Genomic DNA, 22,347 nt, shown 5'->3' with positions numbered 1-22,347 from the left:
CAAAAGTATACAGCATTCTCTTAAATTAAGTTCCAGAAATGAACACCATTAATATTACTATAATCATTCCTCCACCCAAGATGCATAACCCAGGGCTGTCAAGATACCTGGAAGATGTTTGACAGGTCTCGCAGATTAAACAGGTAATGGAATTTAACAGCTGTGGGTAAAAAGTTTTGTGTCATCATCTGATGAAATGCGATTGTTGCCTGTATCAAAGAGGGGCCACTCCTGAGAACTGAGGGACCAAATGCTTGCTGCTGGAAATGGAAGTTAAGAATTTGGCTATAGATGGTGTGTAGTGCGTCCAAGGAGGGAAAGTTGAATGCAAACACAGTGAAATGTCTCTGAAAAACAAAATATAAGAGTTGCATATTATTAGGATTATAATGGTACCAGGAGATTGTGCAAGAAAAAAAAAGGCCCAACTATTATTTTTTAAACCCCTCCCTGTACCCATTGCTACATAACTCTGGTGCCCTCCTCTCTGACTCTGGGCCTAGCCATATGACATGATTGAGCCAACAGAGTGAGGTGTAGGTGGCAGTGTGCCAGTCACTGTCAGAAGCCTGTATGCTTCCACTTGTTTTTTTTTTTTTTTTTTTTTTTTGAGATCTTATTTTTAAGTAATCTCTATACCCAACATGGGGCTCGAACTTACAACCCTGAGATCCAGAGCCACCGGTTCCATGGACTGAGCCGGCCAGGCACCCATCCACTTGCTCTATTAAGGCTCTACCTTTGCCATGAATTGTACAAGTCTACTGATGGATGAGAGGTCCATGAAGAAGAGCCACATGGCCCCTACCACTTTAGTCAAAGCCACCACAGATTTGCTGATAGTCAATTCCTGGACACATCGATGACCCCATCCAAGATCATGAGAGCCACCCAGCCAACCACCAGCTGATTCCAGATAAGGGAACAAGCAACACTTGGTGCTGTATGCTCTTGTTTAACATATGTTATAGTTGGTGGGGGCTGTTGTTACTACAAGCTTATATGCACACACAAAACATGCACATCAATATTTATTTGTATCAGCTTTATTCATAATTCCCAAATGTGGGAACAACCAAGGCATCCTTCAATAGGTGAATGGATCAACAAACTGATGTACCTATACAATGAATATGAAGTAGTGATAAAAAAAAAAAATGAGGTATCAAGCCAGGAAAAGACATGGGGAAACCTTAACTGCAATTTAAATGAAGTGAAAGAAGCCAATCTCAAAAGGCTACATACTATGGGATTTCAACTATGTGACATTCTGAAAAAGGTAAAGCTATGGAGACAGGAAACTGATTAAATGATCGCCAGGGATTCAGGAGGGAGGGTGGATGGAGGAAAATAGGTAGAGCACAGGGGATTTTCACCACAGTGAAACTCTTCTGTATGGTATTTTCATAGTGGATACCTGACATTATACATTTGCCAAAACCCACAGAATACACAACACAAAGAATGAACTCAAATGTAAATTTGTGACTTTAGTTAGTAATAATGGATATTGGTTCATCAACTGTAACAAATGCAGCACAGTAACATAAAATTTTATAATAGGGTAAAATGAGGTGGGAGGAGTGTGAGAGAGTACATGGAAACTCTCAATACTTTCAACTAAAACTCCTCCCTTTCTAAACTTGTACCTGCTCCTAAAAATACTCTATTACATGGGATGCCCGGGTGGCTCAGTCGGTTGAACGTCCAACTCTTGACTTTGGCTGGTCATGATCTCACAGTTCTTGATACTGAGCCCTGCACTGGGCTCTCACTGGCAGCACAGAGCCTGCTTGGGATTCGCTCCCTCTCTCTCTGCTCCTCCCCCACTTGCTCACATGTGCTCTCTTCTCTCTCAATAAATAAATAAATAAATAAATAAATAAATATTTAAAAAATAGTCTATTAAAAAAATAGCTTACATGCTTATTAACCAAATGTCCAGTAGGAGCCCTCGTTTCTATCCACAGCACCAAGAATCACAATCTATAATGTTTGGGTATTTTATTTAGGGCCCATTGGGGAGGGAGTAGTACTCTATACCTTACCTGTAGTCTAGGATTGATTGTGAAACTGCCCACCATTAGATTCATGCAGGCAATGTACTGACAGTTGTGGATTTCTTTAAGCATCACCTTCTGTCTATCATACCTGAAAGATAGAAAAAAGAACCTTAAATCCAAAAACCAAAGATGACAACACAACAAAATCCCCCAGTTTATGAAGGACTTCATCACAAAGTGTCTCCTTTGATCTTTACAAGCGCTCTGTGATGTTGGGGGTGTTCGTCTCATCTCAGGGACACAAAAATTAAAGCTCAGAAAACAGAAGGCTACATAGCTCCTTTGATGCCAGAATCGGCATAAGGAGCTAAATCAATACACACTATTAATGCTTATTGATTCTCACATGACGCTATTTCTGGTTAGAAATAACCACAGCTAGGCTGGGGGATCTCCTGCTAGTTAACGGCAGGGATGGGTATACTGCAATACCCAGACGTTACCAAACAGTTACAGCCCACAGAGTAAGGTCAAGCATCTAAGTAATTTCGTGTATTTGAGAGTTTAATACTTCAACTAGACAGTAATGCACAAAACAGGCACGTCACTTTTTTATCCAATTCTTCCAAAGATACAAAAGGAACCTTACCTCACTTATGACAATGAAAAGGGAACGTAAAATGACACTTAAAAGTTAACTGAGAAAATGCTCCTCGGAAGGAGGAGCAAATCAGGGTAATTTTATTCTTCAATGTTCATGCAAAATAATAATTGGATTTCAATAAAGAATAAAGCACAGAGACTCGCTTACCAGTGTCTGTAATCAATGTGCTGTCGAATCAGAGTGTGGGGCTGCACTGTGCCATATAAGTCCACTTCGGGCATATTCATATCATCAATGAAATAAACCAGTTTTTTGTTTCCTCCTGGCCCATAGATACGACCAGCTTTTTTCTCTAGAGGTTTCTCAAGAATTCCTGAAACAAATGTATCATTCTGCCCACCAATTGGATAAAATTTAACTTTCTGTCCTTAATCCCTTTTTTCTAATTTTTCCTCATCTTCTGTCCATTTCATCCACTCTAAGTCTCCAAGTATCACCTCTCTGCAGGTTAATATCAGTGATGACTCTCTGCTCATCTCTTCTGTGTCATGTGTTCCGGTCAACCACCCTCCTACTGCCAGAGGTCACCTCACCTCTCCTTCCCTGAGGACTCAACATCTGTGACATGATACCACACTGGCCATCAAGCTGAGGCAACACCATCATTGGTCTGTGTACTTTCCTCCAGGAACCCACTCTAATACATGGCCCACTGTCACTCCAGCCATGGCCTACTTCCTCAGTCTTTGTCTTTCTCAATCACTCTTGCAGGAGCTTCTAGGGACAGCTCAAGAGAGTCCCCCATGCTTCTCTTCCTGGGTTATCCAAGTGCAGAAGTACAAGGGAATCCTGTACGAAGACTCTATCTTGTGCACACATCAGCTTACATTTCTTCACGGGCCTAAATGACTTTGCACAGATTTGAGAAAAATCATGAGGATAGAAAACCCTGAATAGACTGTGTAAGATGTAGTATCTAATAGTTGCCGACTCTCCAAATGAACAATAAACAGCTCAAGGACAGGAAACTACATCATGGTCATTACTGTATTCCTGATGACAATCCCAAGTCATTTGTTAAATGAACAAATGACTAAATAAATGAAAGAACAAACAAGGATATGATGAAAAATTAACAAAGCTCTCTTCCAAGCAGGGGAACTGCATTCCCAAATGCTTACTTCCTATCAGCCACTGGTACCTGATTGTTTGGCCAACGCCAAACAAGCCTCTTCCTCACTCACAACACACCTCTTCCTTTTTCCCTTCTGTGCTCCTGTTTGTGTGATTAACACCCTCTCAGTCAGCCAGATGCAAAGCTTCAATATAATCTTTCTCTCCTGGTCCCAGACATGCCTGGCCACAGCCTATAAATGGTACCTCTGGTCTCTTCCTTTTCATCACTCGCTCCACAATGTTAGTCCAGAGCAACATTACATAGAGCTGGTACACTACCCAGGGGGACTGGTCTCCCCACCTCAGATATCTCAAGTATAGCCTGCAGCTTGTCAGTTCCTTGCTCCCCATTTTCCACCCAATGAAATACATGGTCTTCAGCTTGCATCTCAGCTTTTTGTACAGTTACAGTGGCTAACCATTCTACACGGCCTGGGACTAAAAGTCCCATGTTCCAGAAATCCCCACTGCCCCTCCCCTCATCTTGGAAAATTGACACCAAGTGTTCCATCAACAATGTAACTCCAACCCTCTTCTCCAGCCATTTCTCTATCTTCTACCACATCCCTGCGCATCAGCCAACGTAGAGATTCAATGAATTAAATGTGTTCTGTAATTTTCTCTTTCCTAAGTTTGTTTCCACTGATTCTTCTATCTCAAATCCCATCTCTGCCTGCATACCACTCCATCCTGAAGGTTTCAAATGCAAACTTTCTTTCAAGCACACTGCTCTATTGTTTGTGCTAATGGTCTATGTCTGAATCTTATACATGCCCGTACCCTTCCAGGAATTAGCAAGACGAACTCATACCTCAGTCAAGTACTGCATTCAATTACTGAATTGGACACCTAATCTTTCATTTACAAGTGATAAAGCGATCCCTCCTTCTGGGTCTCTGAATGAAAAACACGCACTGAACACAATGCCTTGGAAAAAAATAGATAAACAATATATATTCGCTAAAGAATTAAGTGAGAAACTGCCAAGTTAGATTTTTGACTGTTCCACTCCAAGAAGTCAATGAAGACAAACTTGATTAATAAGAAATTATAGAAAAAACACTCTTGGCTGAGTTAACAACGTCCATGAGCAAGAGAATTTGTTAGTAATCGCTACTTCTAACGCTGCACACACACACACAACACAGAAACCGCAATCCGGGCAATTCAACAGGCTTAATAAACTACTGCACAAGGGGGAGTTTCACAGCCCCACTGCCAGTCTAACCCTGACTCTGCTGGACAGTGACAGATATACCAGTAGCAGCTTCTCCTACCACTGTCTCCTCTGCTTCCCAAGTCTACTTGGCTTACCCTTCCTAATTCAGCAGGCCCAAAATCTGTGTGGCTCTTTTGAGGACACTGATACATGTTTTCAACAGTTTTAAATTCTTACAGTTTTCCAAATATTTAGTTAACAGCTCATGGCCTGCCATTTCAGTGACACAGTTTTAATGAAGTTCTCCTAAACCAATTGTTTACTTGAAAAGGCAACCAGAGCGGTCTTCCTTGTGCACCCTCTCATGTTGCTTGGGCTCCACAAAACTGATTAAAGGTGACCAAACTGCGTAGAGGCAACAGCAATGGACACGGTTTTGATGTCGATTCTTGTGGTTCTAAAGCATAATAACCCAAATAAAGCCTTTAGTGACATAAAAAGCCAAAATCACAACGCTGAAACAAAGTTTATTTTACCCAGATTGGTGATAGGTAAAAGTTCATCTGAAGCTTCAGCAGAAGGTCTAAAGCCTAGAGAAAGTAGCTTTCCCCTTGGGCTGCATGGCCCAGTCTTGACAGTCTCTGATCACCTGTTTCTACAATACAAACAGGAGGGGCGCTTACTCTGCAGAGTCGCGGATGTTGTGTAGTAGTTGAAAGGCACACGGGACACTAGATAATCCTCAGAGAGGCCTGACAGCGTGTCACCTACGAAGGCCGTCTTTCCCACTCCAGCATTTCCTACTAGCATTAGAGGCTGTCCTTTCTCAAGCAGCAACTTTACGAAGTATCTCAGACGAGTTGTCTCTGATGTGTGAACCATAACTCTCTGCAGCAGGGAGGAAGAGAAAGAAAGCCAAGTCAGAAAGAGAGGTTCATTCCAAAATTCCGAATCTGGACCAACACAGTCACTGCACAGTTGAGACCCAAAGCGTTCCTAATTCAGGTTAATGCTCAGTACGGGGGAATCTTACCTAATTTTCAGTTTTGAATTGTCAAAGTTCAGACGTCAGAGCTGGAGGAGAGCAACTGGGTAGTCCCTTCAAAGCACAATGGCATAAGCAACTGATTTATCTTTTCCACATTAAGTACTAGCCAAAGACCCTATCACAGAGTACCTACACTCTGCCCAACCTTGCATTATGCATACAAGGGAATACAGGAAACACTGAAGAAGCTGTCTACCACTTTTTAGGAGCGACAAAACATTTGAAAGTCAAGCCACACATAAATGAAAGTTGGTAGCAATGTCTTGGCTGAATAAGATTAACTGGCAAAATGGTTAGGGCATTCACCCTGGGGAGAAACCCAATGGGGAAACAGTGATTTTAAGTGAAATAGTCATAAATCTAAAGTACATGTCAAACTTATTATGCACTGTTTAGTTAAAAAAAACTGCATAACAATGCCTCTGTTTTGAAAATTAGCTATTTCTTCATATACTATATTGTTTCAAAACAAATTTGAGTTGGCATACAGGAATACAATAACATGAAGAATGGGAATAAACACCAGACTCCGGGAACACAGATTAATATGTAATATCAGGAAAAGGGTAGCAGGTGTAGACATGCAAAAAAAGAAAAAAAAAGAATCCTGCACAATTAGGATGCCTGGGTGGCTCAGTTGGTTGAATGTCCGACTTCAGCTCAGGTCATGATCTTGTGGTTTGTGGGTTTGGGCCTCACGTTGGGCTCTGTGCTGACAGCTCAGAGCCTAGAGCCTGGAGCCTGTTTCGGAGTTTGTGTCCCCCTCTCTCTCTGCCCCTTCCTCTCTCACACTATGACTCTCTCTCAAAAATAAACATTAAAAAATTAAAAAAAAAAAAAGAATCCTGCACAATGATGCAAAGAGAGTTGACATTTCTTACACTTTTGGTGGCCAATTTCAAAAGGGGGTAAAAAACCATTTGCAAGATTCAGATTGTTCATTAAAAAAAATAGCTAAAATCTACAATATATTCTTCATTACATGGTTAGCATATCCTGAACACAACTGCTATTTTATAGATCATTCAGGATCATTTTCATGATTATGAATATTTATTCTAGAATTCTGATTTGATTTAGTGATGCTCTCAAGGCCTACTAAAAGGCAAAGACTGTTCTGTGCTACATTAAACAGTCCCAGATGACTGTTTTTAATCAGTTACATTTTATAATATTTTTCTCCTTTTTTCCTGCTCAATGTCATCACGTGTCTTTTAATTTGGCTATTAGCTCTTTTCTCTACACATTAATAATAATTAACACTTACTTAGAACTGAGTATGTGACAGGTACTATGGTAAGCACTTTATAAGCTATGTTGTATGATACACATACCTAATCTTTGAGGAGAGTTTTGTTAGGATTTTCATCTCGGAGATGATGAAACTAAAGCTAAGAGAACACTGATAACTTGGCCAAGGTCACAGCATGGTAGTAAGTGGTGGTAGTTGGATTAAAACCCAAGCCTGTTCAGAGCCTGAGCCCTGTATTAACTACCACACAGAAGGCGTGCCAGGGCACGGACAGTATGCACGTTACTTAATGTCTTGGCACTCCCATTTTACCCTGTGTAAAAAGGTTATTAATAGTCTATGCCTTAGAAGGTTGTTTTAAGGATAAATTAATCTATGGGGCGCCAGAGTGGCTCAGCCAGTTGGGCATCTGGCTTTGGCTCAGGTCATAATCTCATGGTTCGTGGGTTCGTGTCGCGCTTCGGGCTCTGTGCTGACAGCTCAGAGCCTGGAGCCCGTTTTGGATTCTGTGTCTCCCTGTCTCTCTGCCCCTCCCCTGTTCATGCTCTGTCTCTGTCTCAAAAATAAATATAAACATTTAAAAACATTTTTTTTAAAAAGGATGTAATCTATGTAAAGCAAGTTAGAAAAGGGTCTGAGATAGACTACTGTAACATCAGTATTGACCATTATTACTGAGTATGGTTCTCTTCCAATATGTGAAGAAGCTGTTAATCAAATAACGTCTGGTCCAGCCGTGCGTAAAATAGGACCACAAATTCCTAATAGTTCCTTGTTGCATAGAAGTTGTCACTGATCAGATGCATCAACCCTGTGATACCAGTTTTTGGTCTTTGGTTAATTACGAATTCTCAGCTTTCAGCTCGCCAGATAACACTCCCAGGTGGGCTAGGTCCAGGCAGGCTGAGAAAAAACAGCTTTCAAAATTTATCAAGCAGATGGAACAGACATGGTAGATTGCCTCCCAAACACCCATTTCTCCACTCTCCTTCCTGCCAGAGCTCCCACTTTGTTCAAGTCTCCACGCTTCTCCCACACAGACACGCTTTAGGCGAAGGTCCACCTGGTTTCCACAGTGGTGTGGTGATTCATCAAAGCCAATTATTTTAACCCATTACCCTGGCCTGAGACAGCTTAGAATGGTATGTGACCCCTGCAGCATTAGATGAAAGAGGCGGTCTGCTCTGGGGCTTCTGAGAAGGTTTCCTCACTCTTCATAAAAAAAAGATAAGAGAAAGCATCCTTTCCCTCTAAAGGTGACTCTTGATGTTACCGGAGTCCTTTCAGACCAGGAAGAATCCTAGTCTTAAAATGATGCCAGTGTTAAGAAGACCAGAGAGATGGTAAGACCTAAATCCTTGATAATAACACCAAGTCACAGAATTAACCCATCTCAGGGCCATCCTACCTCTCATTTCTTGTTTGTGAAATAACTTTCCTCCTGGCTCGGTGTTACAGGTTGAAGTGGGTCTTCCCAAAATTCTTATGATAAAGCCCAAACCCTTAGTACCTCAGAAAGTGACTGTATTTGCAAACAGGATCTTTAAAGAGGTGATTAAGCTAAAACGAAGCCATGAGGGTGGGCCCTACCTCAATCTGGCTGGTGTCCTTCTAAAAGGAGGCGGTTGGGACAGACTTGGAGACAGTGTCCAGGGAAGCATGGATGCATGCACACAAAGGCCATGTGAGGACACAGCAGGCAGGTGGCCATCTGCAAGCCAAGTAGAGAGGACTCAGGAGAAACCAGAGTGGCCAACACATCAGTCATGGATTGCTAGCCTCCAGAAAGAAACAGGAGACAATGAATTTCTAATGTAGAAGCCACCCAGTCTATGGTATTGTGTTTGGGCATCCCTCGCACACTCATACAAGTAGAACAGGCCCCTAATCCAGGGACAGGTGTCCTTACATAACGGGAAATGTGCATAAAGGAACACACACAGGGAAAATGCTGTGCAAGTAAGCAGCGAGCACGAAACACCAAGATCACCAGCTAATTCCAGACAGAAAGGCCTGGAAGTCTCTTCCAGTTGTCCCTGACAGCATCAGAAGGAACCAGTCCTGCTGACATGGTTTTTTTCAACTTCTAGCCTCCAGAACCATGAGACAATACATGTCTGCTGTCCAAGCCTTGTGGTAGTTTCCTGTAGCAGCTTCAGGGAACTAATACATTGGGTTTTCTTTGATTTCACATGAGCTGCTTCCTAATTAATGCCACAGAAATCACCTAGATTCTATTCACATAGCACTACTTGAAACAGTAAGTTCCAAAGTGAATCAGAGTGATATGAGATTTAAAAAAAATTTTTTTTAATGTTTATTTATTTTTGAGAGACAGAGTGTGAGCAGGGGAGGGGCAGAGAGAGAGGGAGATACAGAATCTGAAGCAGGCTCCAGGCTCTGAGCTGACAGCACACAGCCTGACGGGGGACTCAAACCCACGAACCATGAGATCATGACCTGAGCTGAAGTCAGATGCTCAACCGACTGAGCCACCCAGGCACCCCTGACATGAGTTTTTTAAAATTTATTTATCTTGAGAGTGAGTGAGCAAGCACGGGGGGAGGCACAGAGAGAGAAGAGAGAGAGAAGAGAGAGAGAAGAGAGAGAGAGAGAGAGAGAGAGAGAGAGAGAGAGAGAGAGAGAGAATCCTAAGCAGGCTCCACACTGTCAGTGCAGAGCCCGATGAGAGGCTAAATCCCTTGATCCCTGGGATCATGACCTGAGCCGAAATCAAGAGTCAGACGCTTAACCGATTGAGCCTCCCAGGCGCCCCCAGGATGACACGATTTTAAGAAGTATAATGAAAAGGAAAACAGATTGAGGCAGAATAAGAAGATGCACAGAGAGTAACTCAACATCAGAGAACTGTAAAACGACAGCATATGAAGAGAAAATTAAAGAGATCCTCTTAGATGTGTCAGTTGCCATGAGGATTTGAAACACAGTTGGGGAGATTCCACACATCCATTTTACAGCTTGGGGGCTAAAGGAAAGATGTTCTATGTGAAAAGTGCTGTCTAATAAATTCACAATATGGTCACATATAAGAATCACTGAACTAACAGAAATATGTCTTTGATTTTTAATAAAGCTCACAAAGTTTCCAGGAAAATATAAAGAAAGCTGTTACCACACAATGAAGTTAGAAACTTTTTTAAAAAGGTTGTAGAAATACAAGAGCCATCTTACAGATTGGTCCTATAACTAAGATTCTTCTCTCTCAAGAAATAGAGTATATGCTGACCCTATCAAAAATGTTTCCATCCGGCCGGAAAAGGACTGCTGAAAAAAAGGGGGGCGGGGAGGGGCGGGGAGCGAAGGCTCAAACCAGCACAGTGCGGCTTGAAAATGATAATGTTCCACCTACCTGCAGAGGTACCTCTGGATCCATAGAAAGTTTGGGGACTTTCTCAGCCCAGGGCAAGAATTTCTTAGTTTTGTGGTCCAGATAATAATCAAAGATTGTCCCCTGGGATGGAAACTTCACGGCTTTCATCTCTTTATGCCACCAGCGACTGAATTCCGCTTGAGAGCCTGAAAGCTAAGGAGAACAAGAAAAATCCTTACTGCAGACCTAGAGGTAATTTTGAACACATACAAAGCCCCTCGAAATCCTGTTAGGCACAGTATTTGTAATGTACAGAGTCATAATTACAAATGGGATTGAGTAAATGACCCAAGAAAAATAAATAACTAGAAGTAACTTATAATGAGTGATAATATCAGAGAAGCAGAAAGCTATAATTGCCATGCCTCCATCAGGTACAAATTTTCTGGAATAATTATTAACTTAAAAAGCAAAGTAAGGTTAGGTGAACCTTAGATTACCCCTGGGTTATTCAATTTAACAATGAGCCAGCATGCAAATTCCCATGCTAGGTATAGTAAGACAGTGGTTCTCAAACACTCGTGTTGACTGATAGTAAAATCAATTGATATCAATCGATAGTAAAATTGATAGTAAATCAATTGATGGTAAAATAAGAAAGAACAAAGAAATACTTTTTAAAAATTGGTAGCAGTATTTGATTTAAATACTGTCCTTTGTTTGAGCTTATAGACTTCCAAGACCTTTGGGTGTTAAAAAACCTTTTCCTTAATAAAATTATGTTATTAATTAAGGTCACTTTTAAAATAAATGTCCTTATTTAGAAAAGTAAGCATTTGGTAACCCTACTTCATTCCTTCAAGTCAAGATTTGCACTCTTTATCTTTGACATTCTAAATCCGGGCACCCCCACCATGAGGGATGAGGAAAGGCACATTCTTGGTTTTCTGGCAGGGCACCACTGAGGAGCTGAAAGCTCTAGAGAGACAAACTGCTGTCCTCCAGAAAGGACTGTCTTTATATGATGATAGGTACAAGCCTTTTGCTGCTAGATTAGGGTTTGGAAAATAAAGAAGGGGAAATGGTGACTGTATAGTAGTGGGTTATAACAGCCTTCTGTATCTATAGAAGACTCTGTCTAACGGCTCCTATATTGACCGGACCACCCAGCCTCCTGTCTCCTCCATCCACAGGACCACGCAGCCTCCTGACTCCTCCATCCAGGGAACAACGTGGCACAGAGACTTCTATACCCACAGGATACTCTAGCATAGTGAGCTGGTGAACTCAAAGAACAGCATGTGTGAGCGTCCACCATGTTCAGCAGTGTCATACTTAATCTAAGACCTTAACTCCCATTTTTCTCCAGTGAAATTCTTAAGTCTGTTTTTTTCCTTTGGTGGTCTATGTCCCTGGACTATGGCCAACTTTCTGTACTGGGCTGATTACACTCGCGGATACAGACAGGATGGCCGGAAAACAGGAGAGTGTGGTGAGGGCAGAGAACGGTCATCAGTCTCAGCAGGCAGAGCTTGCCCCAGCACCTTCCCAACACATTGAGCTCACACGCCTACATACCACCACGCATGTGTTCATGAGTCTAGGCTCACGTGATTTTCGGGTTGGTGGCGTGGTATTTCATCACCCTACAGAGGTTGGTCTTAAATCAAGTTAGTTCAGAAAGTAACTTACCTGGCACCGTTCTCTGTAGGCAGAATTCATAGGACTCCTACTTTACATCAAAATTGGCTGACCACTACATTGCCAAGATCATCTTGGTGATAAATCTTTGATTCACTCAACTAAAATGCATTTGTTCTCTAGTGGGGAAGAAAACCAAAAAAGCTCCTATCCTCGTAGAGTATATGGGGAGATAGAGGCAGAGACATGAGGAAGCACAGTGGAGGGTAAGCCATGGCAGAGGGTAAGCCAATAAATGTACAAATAAAGAGCTGTCTTGAAAGTAAAGTTTGCTGTAAGTAAGAGTAACAGGGGTAAATTCATTTGAATTGGATCTTCAGTGAGCCATCTTTGAGAACGGACACAGATATTTTTTGAGAACAGGCACACTATTCCAAGAAGCAGAAAGAGGCCAGCACAGACAAAGATCCTGTGGGCATGAAAGACCTTGTGTTCCAGAAACTTTCAGTGCAACTGGTGGAAGAGGGTGGGAGGTAGGGGAGGGAGTAGCAAGGAAGAAGCAGGGGGAGACAGGCAGGACCAGATCCAGAGGGCTTGGAAATGGTATTCAATTTTTCACTTTGTCCTAAAAGCAAAAGGAATCCATTAAAGTGTTTTAAACTCTCAAGTGTATCATATAATTCAATTTACATTAAAAAAAGTCACTCTGGCTGCTGAGAGGATAATGGATTATGGGGGAAGTACAAAAGCAGACCGAAGAGGTTGTTACCTTAGAAGCCAAGTGAGAAGGGAATACAGCAGTTTATGGGAGCTCAGGGAGAGTTGATCCAAGACCTATTTCAAAAGTTGTGTGCAATGGCCTGGCTTGAGAACACGGGGCCTGGATCAGTCTGTTGCAGTCTGAACCTGGCTCAGACTTTAACTGTGTGCCCTCACAGGCTAACTTCTCTAAGTTGCGGCTCCTTTTTTGTTTGTAAAAGGGGAGGAAGGTAGTTGTACCAATACATAACAGTTTTATCGTTTTTTGAAGATTCAGTAAAAAAGCCTACTAAAAGGCCTAAGCACATTCTCTGACATATAGTAGGCATTCAGATTTGTTCAGTTAATAAATGGCTAACCTAAGAGTGCTTTTTTGTCTGTTTCATTCACGTTTCCAACTTTATAGCCTCTCTTTTGAATGCTTTGTAGTTAGAAGCTTTTGAAGATGAAAAGATGATAATGATAATGATGATGATGATGAAGACGACGACGACTCTAGTCTAGGGAGAGAATGTCTGGGGGAGTTAGGTGATCATTGTGGTGGCCTGGCTTGATGGACTGGTGGGAAGGTGGCCATGTTTGGAAACTGGAAAGATGAGAACACCATCAGCTAGGAGGGAGGTGATCAGGAATACAGAGATCTCTGCTGTCAACATCCTACTCACACAACTTTACCTGGTTTATATCCTAGAGAAGGAAAAACCTCCTAGAGAACATGGGAAACATACCAAAGAAGATGGAGGAGGGGATGGGTTGAGGAGAGGGGAGATCATGCCTGTGGCCTCTGTGAAGGAGAAATGCACGTGTGCTGTAAATTGTGCTTGAGAAAAACCCTGTGCAGTCACCTAATCCCAACTTTGGACTCTCACTCAAAGTAACACAGGATGTTATTCTTTAGAAAGCACTTGGGAGATTACAGAAGGAAATGTGCCTTCTGAGAACGATCAAAGTAAGATCGAACAGACCAAGTGAATTCCAAGTTTATTTATAGATATGATCTACAGGAACCTGGCGACAAGAAGCAGAACTGGCCCCCAGGTTTTAGCAGCCATGTATGTGAGGACCTACAACAAAGAAACCAATGGAAATATGGTTCCTGCTTGGCTGTGATGCCTTCTAATTTAAATCCCGTTTACATCTGGAAACATGTGGCCAAGTCTGGAAGACGTGTGCCATCTATTTTTAGTGCAAAGATTCTGGGATACCTGTAGGAGCCTTCTGACCATGAGAGATCCTGAGGTCCCCTGGACAGTGTGGACTTTGGAGTTGTACAGGGGTGTGAATCCTGGCGTCATTTCTTACCAGTGTAACCTTGATCAAGTCACTTTGCCTGTCTGAGCTTTACTGGCATGATGGAGATAGCTTGAATGATGACTGGAAACATTACATGGCAAAATCTACATACAGAGGTGCATGGTGACCAGATGTGCAGTCTTTTCAAGGTGAAAAATTCTGCACTTCAGGAAGTCTAACCTACGTATGTAGGTGTGAGTGTGTCCATGTCTGCATGCACTTGAACAAGCTCATCTCAGGTGTTTGCCCACAAGAAGTCGGAGGCTATGGGTGACCCGCACTAGGAACGCTGTGCAGGCATGGTAGCCTCATGTGAGGCTCAAGGAAAGACCCTTGGAAAGGAACTGACCTGAGTTGCCTCTAGTTCATGAATCATTACCCTGGGCATCATGTAAGAGACTGATTAGATGTAAGAGACTACTGACAGGGAAACCAATTTCAAGGTTATTATGTGCTGTAGATTCAACTGTGTCCACCCACCCACCCCAAATTCCTACGTAGAAGCTCTTGCTCCCAATGTGATCATGTTTGGAGATAGGGCCTTTGGTGAGTAATTAGGTTCAGATGAGGTCATGAGGGTTGGTCTTCACAAAGGGATTAATGCCTTTATAAAAAAGATACAAGAAAGCTTTTTCTGGTTTCTCTCTGCCAGGTGAGGACACAGCAAAAGAACACCTGCCTACCAGCCAGGAAGAGGGTCCTTGCCAGAACTTGACCATGCTGGCACCCTGACCTTGGACTTCCAAAACCAAATTTCTATCGGTTAAGCCATGTAAGGTATTTTGTTATGGCAGCCCAAGCTAAGACACTGTGACTGCCCAGGACAATCTAATAATGATACATTCCTGAATAAAGGCTGTAGGGATAGGGGCTGGGGTGGGGGGGCAGTGAGTAGAGGACAGATGTGACAGCTGTTGTGTGACTGAAAGGTAGGTATTGGATATAGAAATAAAGAATGATGTCTCCCTGTATTTTCACTAGAACAACTGGAAGGAATGTGAGTGTCCTCAAGGATAAGGCAGGGTACAGAGGAAGAAGAGCAAATTCAGGGGTGGGGCGGAGGAAGAGCTGTGTCTCTGACACGGTGTGACCGTCCCCTGGAAGCACACACTACTGGCACTGCTCCAGAGGCAGGTGGAAACCCTGAGCCGTGAGCTCGGAACAGAGATCTGGGGCAAGGCTAGGGGTGTGGCATCGTCAGCCAATGTGAGCGCTGCCAGCCTGGAGGAGCATGTCTGAACAACACTCAGGCTTAGAAGACATCAAGGCAAGTGGCGGAGATTTATGATAATGTTAAAAAAAATAAACAAAACACAGGAATCAAAATTACAATGCCCCCCCCCACAAGTAAAACTGGTTCCTTAAATTATTTCTGTAAACAACTGCTAAACATACCTGATCTTGCAGCAGAGTGCCTCCGAACGCCCACACACAAGCAAAGACAAAGAAGACTTCATAAACCTCTTTTGGGCTGTCAGAGGGTACACTCTCAGGGGTCAACAAACATTCCAGAAGGATACAAATAGTCTAGTGAACAAGAAATAGCCATTCATTTAGGGCAATAAATCCTTAATAGCAAAATAAGATCATAGGACATATTAACAAATCCACTTGTTCCTTAAGAGATTGTAGAATTTCCCCCAATCTGTGATTTGTTACATTGAGAGAAACAGAAGTTAGGGACTCAGATTTCTAAACCAGTAGTGGAAAACCTTCGCCACTTTTGACAAAATTGATCTTCTAAACAATAAACTATTTTGAAAACGACACTCTTATCCAATTCATCATCACTGTAATGAATGCAAATACACGTAAGCAAAAAGAAATACAATGAAGCATATATCTAAGCTCTCTTTTGTTATAAACAGGGAGTCATAGAATACCTAGTATTCTATAGCTCATTTCTCACCTAAAAAAATCCTAAAGACATCTTACCTTACCAATAAGAGCTGCCCTATAGTATCACTGGGAATGGGTGCCTAAGATTCCACTTGACAGAAAGGCATTTATTTATTCATTTCCCTCTTGGACATTTAGGCAACCCACTTTCCCTGAGTGCTTTGGCAATGGGTTTTTCCCACCTGTTGAATAAATTTAGCAAGTCAGACTTGCAGCTTTGACCTGTGACATTTTTTTTTTCTGGACACCAGACCGAATTTAATCTTCAAGAAATGTTACTCAAGAACTTGTGAGACAGCAGTGCGGTCTGTTGGTCAGAAACACACCCGGTGTTCAGGACAATCAGGCTAGTAATGAAGGGAACATGGCAGCTTGCAAAAGCCTTTCCCAAATGTAGCAATCATCAGTAGTGAACAACATGTTTTTGAGCTAGTTCTCGGAAGCACAAAAACAGTTGTCATTTAGTAGCATTATCACAGACTCTCACAACTCATGGTCCCCTTCCCCTGGTTTCTGAAGGCAGCAAAAGATTTTATCTATCATTTGGACAGCAATGCAAGCTGTGACAAAACAAGTCAGAACTGTGCGTGCGTCTTTCTTTCCCACTCAGGAAAACTGGGGAAAATCCATAGTAACACAGAAAAAAGGTCCTGGAAATAGTTTGGAAAGGTTTTTAATTTTAAAAAGCTGAGCACCTGTTATATTTCTCAGTCTACTCTCTTGATTTCTATGTTATATGGTTCTGTATTGCCAATTTGAAATAATCTTCTATTAGAAATAAACATTAGCAGTGTGCTACGAAGAAAGAATAATGTAAAACGGTGAGGTTTTGCTATTTCTGAGTAAAGCCATGATGGTTTGAGGAACCATGAAAATCAAAACAAAAAAAGACTGACTTCCATGTGACGTCATCCACTGATCTGAACATTCTAATAATGGACAACTTTTCTACTTTCTCCCAAACACTGTAGCTGGAAAACACTTTGAGCTCTGTGTCAGGAATTGGCAAAATCAGACTTCAGTGCATATTGTGAAAGAGCTAATACACCTCATCAAAATTAAAGCCAATATATTTCACGCACTGGAAAACATACTACATGAATTTCTCAAAGTAGTCGTTTGAAGATACTTCCTTTTGTACTCATTTCTGTCTCACATTTTGTCCTTACAAGTAATCACAGAAAAGAGACTGGTGTATAAAACAACAGCTGAGAAGGAGCTCCGGATAAAATGCCATTTTGGAACAATACGAAAGGAGGAAGTGAGAAGGAAAGTCATATTAATTCCTACTGACCTATTTTCACACTACCCTTGAATGAAAAAAATTCACACTACAGAGAATCACACAAATACGTAAGTCAACTTGAGAAAGAACACAATCCTGCTTTTGCAAGTACTACACCAGAGGAAGTCTAATTAGGCTAACCACATAATTAATTCATTATGAATAAATTCAGACCTGCTTTCAGAAATAAATTATACTTCAGATAATTACTGTTGAAGACTATCGTTTATTTAATTGGTGTGTGAATTATCCAAAAACCTGAACTTTCTCTTCTTATTATGCTTGTGACTATTTCTCATTTAGCTTCAAACAAATCTGGTAACACAGGAACTTAATGGTAACAAAGTACTCTGAAACCAATTTTGCTCCTAGTGGAAAAAAAAATAAAAGATTTCTAATTGTAAACCTTTTGTGAAGTTTTATACTTCTTGAGGCTGGGGATTGTTTTTCTTCATGCTGAGATTAAGATCACAACCTTCATTTCTGTGTGCTGTGAATTATTTTCATTTGCTTCCATGACAACCTATCATATACACCCTTCAGTCTTACCAGCTGTCTCTGAATGAGGATCAGAACAGACCTGTTCCTGGAATATTATAAACACTCCATAGAGTATGATCTGACTTTATGAGTATTTGGGGGAGGTGGAGAACAGAAAGGTAGGATAGTGTGGGAGGGCTATGGGTGGTTGAGCTCAGAAGCTTTCTCTTGCTCACTGGCCAACATCTTTAGTTACTGGATTTACTGTAGTCGAAAAAACACTGAGCACCTTCTCTGGGCCAGTGACTTAGGAGACAAAAAAAGAAATATGGCTGCTGCCACTGTGTTCTTTTTCTACTCCAGTAACTTGAAGGAACACAATAATTAAGTAAACACACACCTGGCCGCTACTCTGTGTGAGGAACTATGTAAATATCTGGGGACATACAAGGGGGCTTCTGCCTTCTGAACAACAGTCTCATGAAAAAACAGACTATAGCCCAGGTGATCATGGAAAGGAATAGGTGTGTCACAGAGATTTGCCAAAAGCACTCGGGAACACGGACGGAGCTGTGGGAAGAGAGTGGGAATAACCCGACAACCCCCAAAATCTTTCCATCTTCTTTGTCAAACAAAAGCTGCCATTGCCTTGATCGAGCCCCACTACCGCATCAGGACTGGAATGTAAAACGGGGTGACCAGAGTCAAACCTGCACCAGGCTGTTCTCTGGAATTGAAGTGATGGTTTTAAAGCTTGTTCTCAGCTTATCCAAGCATGCAGGGACATATTTATCAAAAAGAATAGTTAAGTTGGCCTTTTCTGATTGATGCCGCCTTCTGTCTATCCAACTGGCCACATACCTGAAAAAGAACATAGAAAAGCTTTTATTGAACACTAGGCTTGAAAAGCAGAATTTCACCAACTCAAAAGCTTCCCCCCACCCCCCCCCCCCCCAGCTTGGTGCCACACTTCAGGGACATGTTTAGTGAGTTCATTCTCTTTCTCAAACTGCAAATATTTTTAAATGACCCCTTAAAAACTTGTTTTAAAGGCCACTTTTGCATTAATGAAAAGAATGTAAAAGAAACTCCTAATAGCACTTAGAAGCCAAACATAATAGAGTTTAAGTAGGCCATTACTGAGCATTTATAAGGAGGTTGCAGTGTGTCATTTCCTAAGGGACTGAAACTATTTCATAGGGTAGGCCTTATTTATGAAAACAGCTTGGGATTTTTCTTGATTAATCTTGGCATCAAGTATTTAGTGATGACAAATCAGTTACAAATAAAAAGGTGAAAATTCCATAGGGGCTATTTCCAAGTCCCTCCTTTTCCACTGGACTGGATCTAACTCGAACCCAATAGGCAGATAATGTATTTCCACTAAGTGGGTCTGAAATGGTATCTCATGCTCAGGTACATGTGTGTTAATCTGAAGCTTCAAGAATGTTATCAATTTTGATACGTTAATATCCCCCAACATATTAATAAAATCATACTTATCAGTAAAATGAAACATAGCTTCGTAGCTCCTACAGTGGTTTCTAGGGTGAAGTATGTGAAGTTAAATGAAAAAAAATTGCTTGAAAAGTTCTCATCTAATAGGAGGTAGTGATAATAAATACATTTAGCTGCCAGCAGAGAAGCTATACAATTACAGCTTTACTTTGCTATATAAGCAAATCAGATTTCACAATTTTAGTAACAGAAGAAATTAAGGTAAGATAATTATCTTATAAAAGGCTCCCTTTGATTTTTACAAAATGCCATGATAGGGTACTATGGACTATTCAATCACATTTCCTCTAAAGTGAGATTTATAAAATATCAACTGTCAAAGCTTTTTCAGGTCTAAGAGAAATTGTCTTCAGTTCAAGTCCGGTTGCATGACGGTAACTTGAGAGAGCATCTCTGGGTGGTGGAGACAGTGGGCACCAAGGAACAATGGAAAACAAGCGTCATTCCTAGAGGTGAAGGCCCAAAGGCTGCATCTACCTCTCAGCTACTTCAACTGCACAGCAGCTGGCAGAAACAGAATCTTAGTGTCCAGAGCTCACTGTGGCAGTGGGGGTGGCAAGAGGACCGCTCGGCAAGACAGAGCTCTGAAGTCAGACGGCCTGGATTTGTATGCCCGCTCTACCATTTTTCACCTGTTACCTTGGGTGAGTTACTTAACCTCTCTGTGCTTCAAGTTTCTCATCTAAGGAGATGATGATACTACAGACGTCCTAAGACTGTTCTGAGAATTAAATGATTTCTCATGTATAAAGTATTTATTTATTTACTTTCGAGAGAGAGAAAAAGCACATATGGGGGAGGGGCAGAGAGAGAGAATCCCAAGCAGACTCTGCACTGTCAGCATGGAGCCTGGTGCGGGGCTCAAGCCCATGAACCGTGAGATCGTGACCTGAGCCCAAACCAAGAGTTGGACGCCCAACCGACTGACCTACCCAGGCACCCCTCTCGTGGATAAAGTATTTAGATTACTGTCTGACACAGAACAAATTCTCAATAGATTTTATCTAGCAAAGGGTTGGTTGAATTCAGAGAACTGTGTTCAGATCCTGGCTCAGCCTATCTGTATATCTCTTAAAGGCAACAGAGTCCAACAGGGCACCAGAGTTGGCAGCGAGTGCTCTGATGGGTAAAACAAATTCAACCTCTACCCCCTGGGTCTCTGGTCTCAGGGGGAGCAGAAGCCTATGCAGAGATAACTGGGAGATGAAGCCTCAAAAGAGCCAGAGAAGGGAGGAATGACTTTGCACTAGGGGGGCAGGTAAAAACTGCTTCACTGACCCATACTGGCAGTAGCCAAAGTCTCAAAGAGAAAACCTATCAGGCCCACAAGCAATTGTTGCCCTTGTACCAATTACCTCCACAAAGAAGGACATGAGTTCAACCCTACTAGGAGACATGGTAAAAGCTGATCTTGCACACCCCCATCAAAAGGCCCCAAACGACCTCTGCTAGGGGTCAACCATCCCAGAGAGCATAGGGAGTAAAAAAGTCTATGTCAAATATTAACAGTTTAAAATTTCATGTATAAATATTGATACATTTTCATAGTTTGTAATAAAAACAGACATTGAGGGACACCTGGGTAGCTTAGTTGGTTGAACGTCCAACTCTTGATTTTGGCTCAGGTCACGATCTCACGATTCACGGGACTGAGCCCCGTGTCTGGCTCTGTGCTGACAACTTGGAGCCTGCTTGGGATTCTTTGGGGCACTCTCTCTCTGCCCCTGCCCTACTCTCTCCCTCTCAAATAAACAAACATTTAAACTGACAATTTCTGATACTTAGCTGTTTTTTTTAAATACATAAAACAAAATAAACATCGAAATATAGTGAATTTAGAAGCAGACACTATTATCTTTGGCAACGGAAAAAAGTGAAGATACAGATCTTTGTTGACAATTCTTTCTACTTTATTTCATTAAAAAGTTCCTTATGGTTTTTAAAAGATGCTATGCATTTGAAGATGACCAAATGACTTACTGCTATTATGACATACAATTGAAAATGACATATGAAAATAACAGGTTTATTTGTTATCTACATAAGAGATCATTGGTGCCCCTGCCTCAGGAAGAAGCCACACTGTGATGCCTTAATGCATCACCTTCATGTCAATATCCAGGTCCCTAAAAGAATCTTTACTTCGTGCTCATTTGCAAATGTGTTCCATATAATCAACTGTGTTGCCCTTCCCTTCTCCAGAAGTGCCATTCATATACCCCATCAAGTCTAAAACCCTCTAGTTTGGAAACCGCCCAGATATACTAGGTTACTTCACTAGTCTGGGAATGGAATAGTGTCATGTAGGAGAGGTGGAACTCATAGGAGCTCTCTCTATAACATGCCCCCCGTCAGCAAGCTGCAGGTTGCTCTATCATTCACCGTGGCCTGGAAAATTGGCAGGGGTTAGGATGTGTTGACTGGCAGTGTATGTCAATGATTTCTGCATCGATATGTTCACAAATATATATAGTATGCAAAGATGGAGGACAGGATTTCCGGGGTAGAAGACAGTGAGCTCAGCCAATGCAGGAGAGACTGATGAGACAGACAAAGTCCAAAAAACTAATACAAATGCAAGTAATAAAGGAGTAAGAGTGATCTAAAGATGTGGCTCCCAAAACTTACCTTCCAGTAATCTCTTGGAATCGGACTAAATTCCAGAGATATTCCAACCTTTTCCTATCATCCTCTTTAAGGTAATATGTAGTTTGGTAGATCTTATTTTCAATTATGTTTGCTTAAATAATTTTAAGTTAAGCAACTTAAAGAATTATGAATGAATTTAAATAAGTCACTGCCTGTTTGCTTTTCCTTTTCTACACATTAATCCCTTTCTAACTGGAAAAAAAATCTTGCTCATAGATTCTAGAAATTTTCTTCCAATTCCTGTTCTTTC

At 41.6% G+C, this 22,347-nt stretch overlaps 1 protein-coding gene across 1 annotated transcript in view; it reads right to left on the bottom strand.

Moving 5' to 3' along the window:
- Positions 1–22,347, bottom strand: part of DNAH11 (dynein axonemal heavy chain 11) — a 359,440-nt gene that overhangs the window by 158,227 nt on the left and 178,866 nt on the right. Inside the window, exons 43-49 of the mRNA XM_060632677.3 lie at positions 18,641–18,791; positions 15,662–15,793; positions 10,613–10,786; positions 5,626–5,830; positions 2,815–2,980; positions 2,049–2,151; positions 108–347 (exon numbers count right to left, since the gene is read on the bottom strand). Coding sequence (XP_060488660.3) covers positions 108–347; positions 2,049–2,151; positions 2,815–2,980; positions 5,626–5,830; positions 10,613–10,786; positions 15,662–15,793; positions 18,641–18,791 — 1,171 coding nt within the window. The remainder of the gene's footprint in view (positions 1–107; positions 348–2,048; positions 2,152–2,814; positions 2,981–5,625; positions 5,831–10,612; positions 10,787–15,661; positions 15,794–18,640; positions 18,792–22,347) is intronic.

This window comes from Panthera onca, chromosome A2 (genome assembly GCF_046562875.1).
Source record: "Panthera onca isolate mPanOnc1 chromosome A2, mPanOnc1 haplotype 2, whole genome shotgun sequence".
Classification (NCBI taxonomy): Eukaryota; Metazoa; Chordata; class Mammalia; order Carnivora; family Felidae; genus Panthera; species Panthera onca.
The sequence above is the reverse complement of the archived record's forward strand: the minus strand, read 5'-3'. Positions and strand labels throughout refer to the sequence as shown.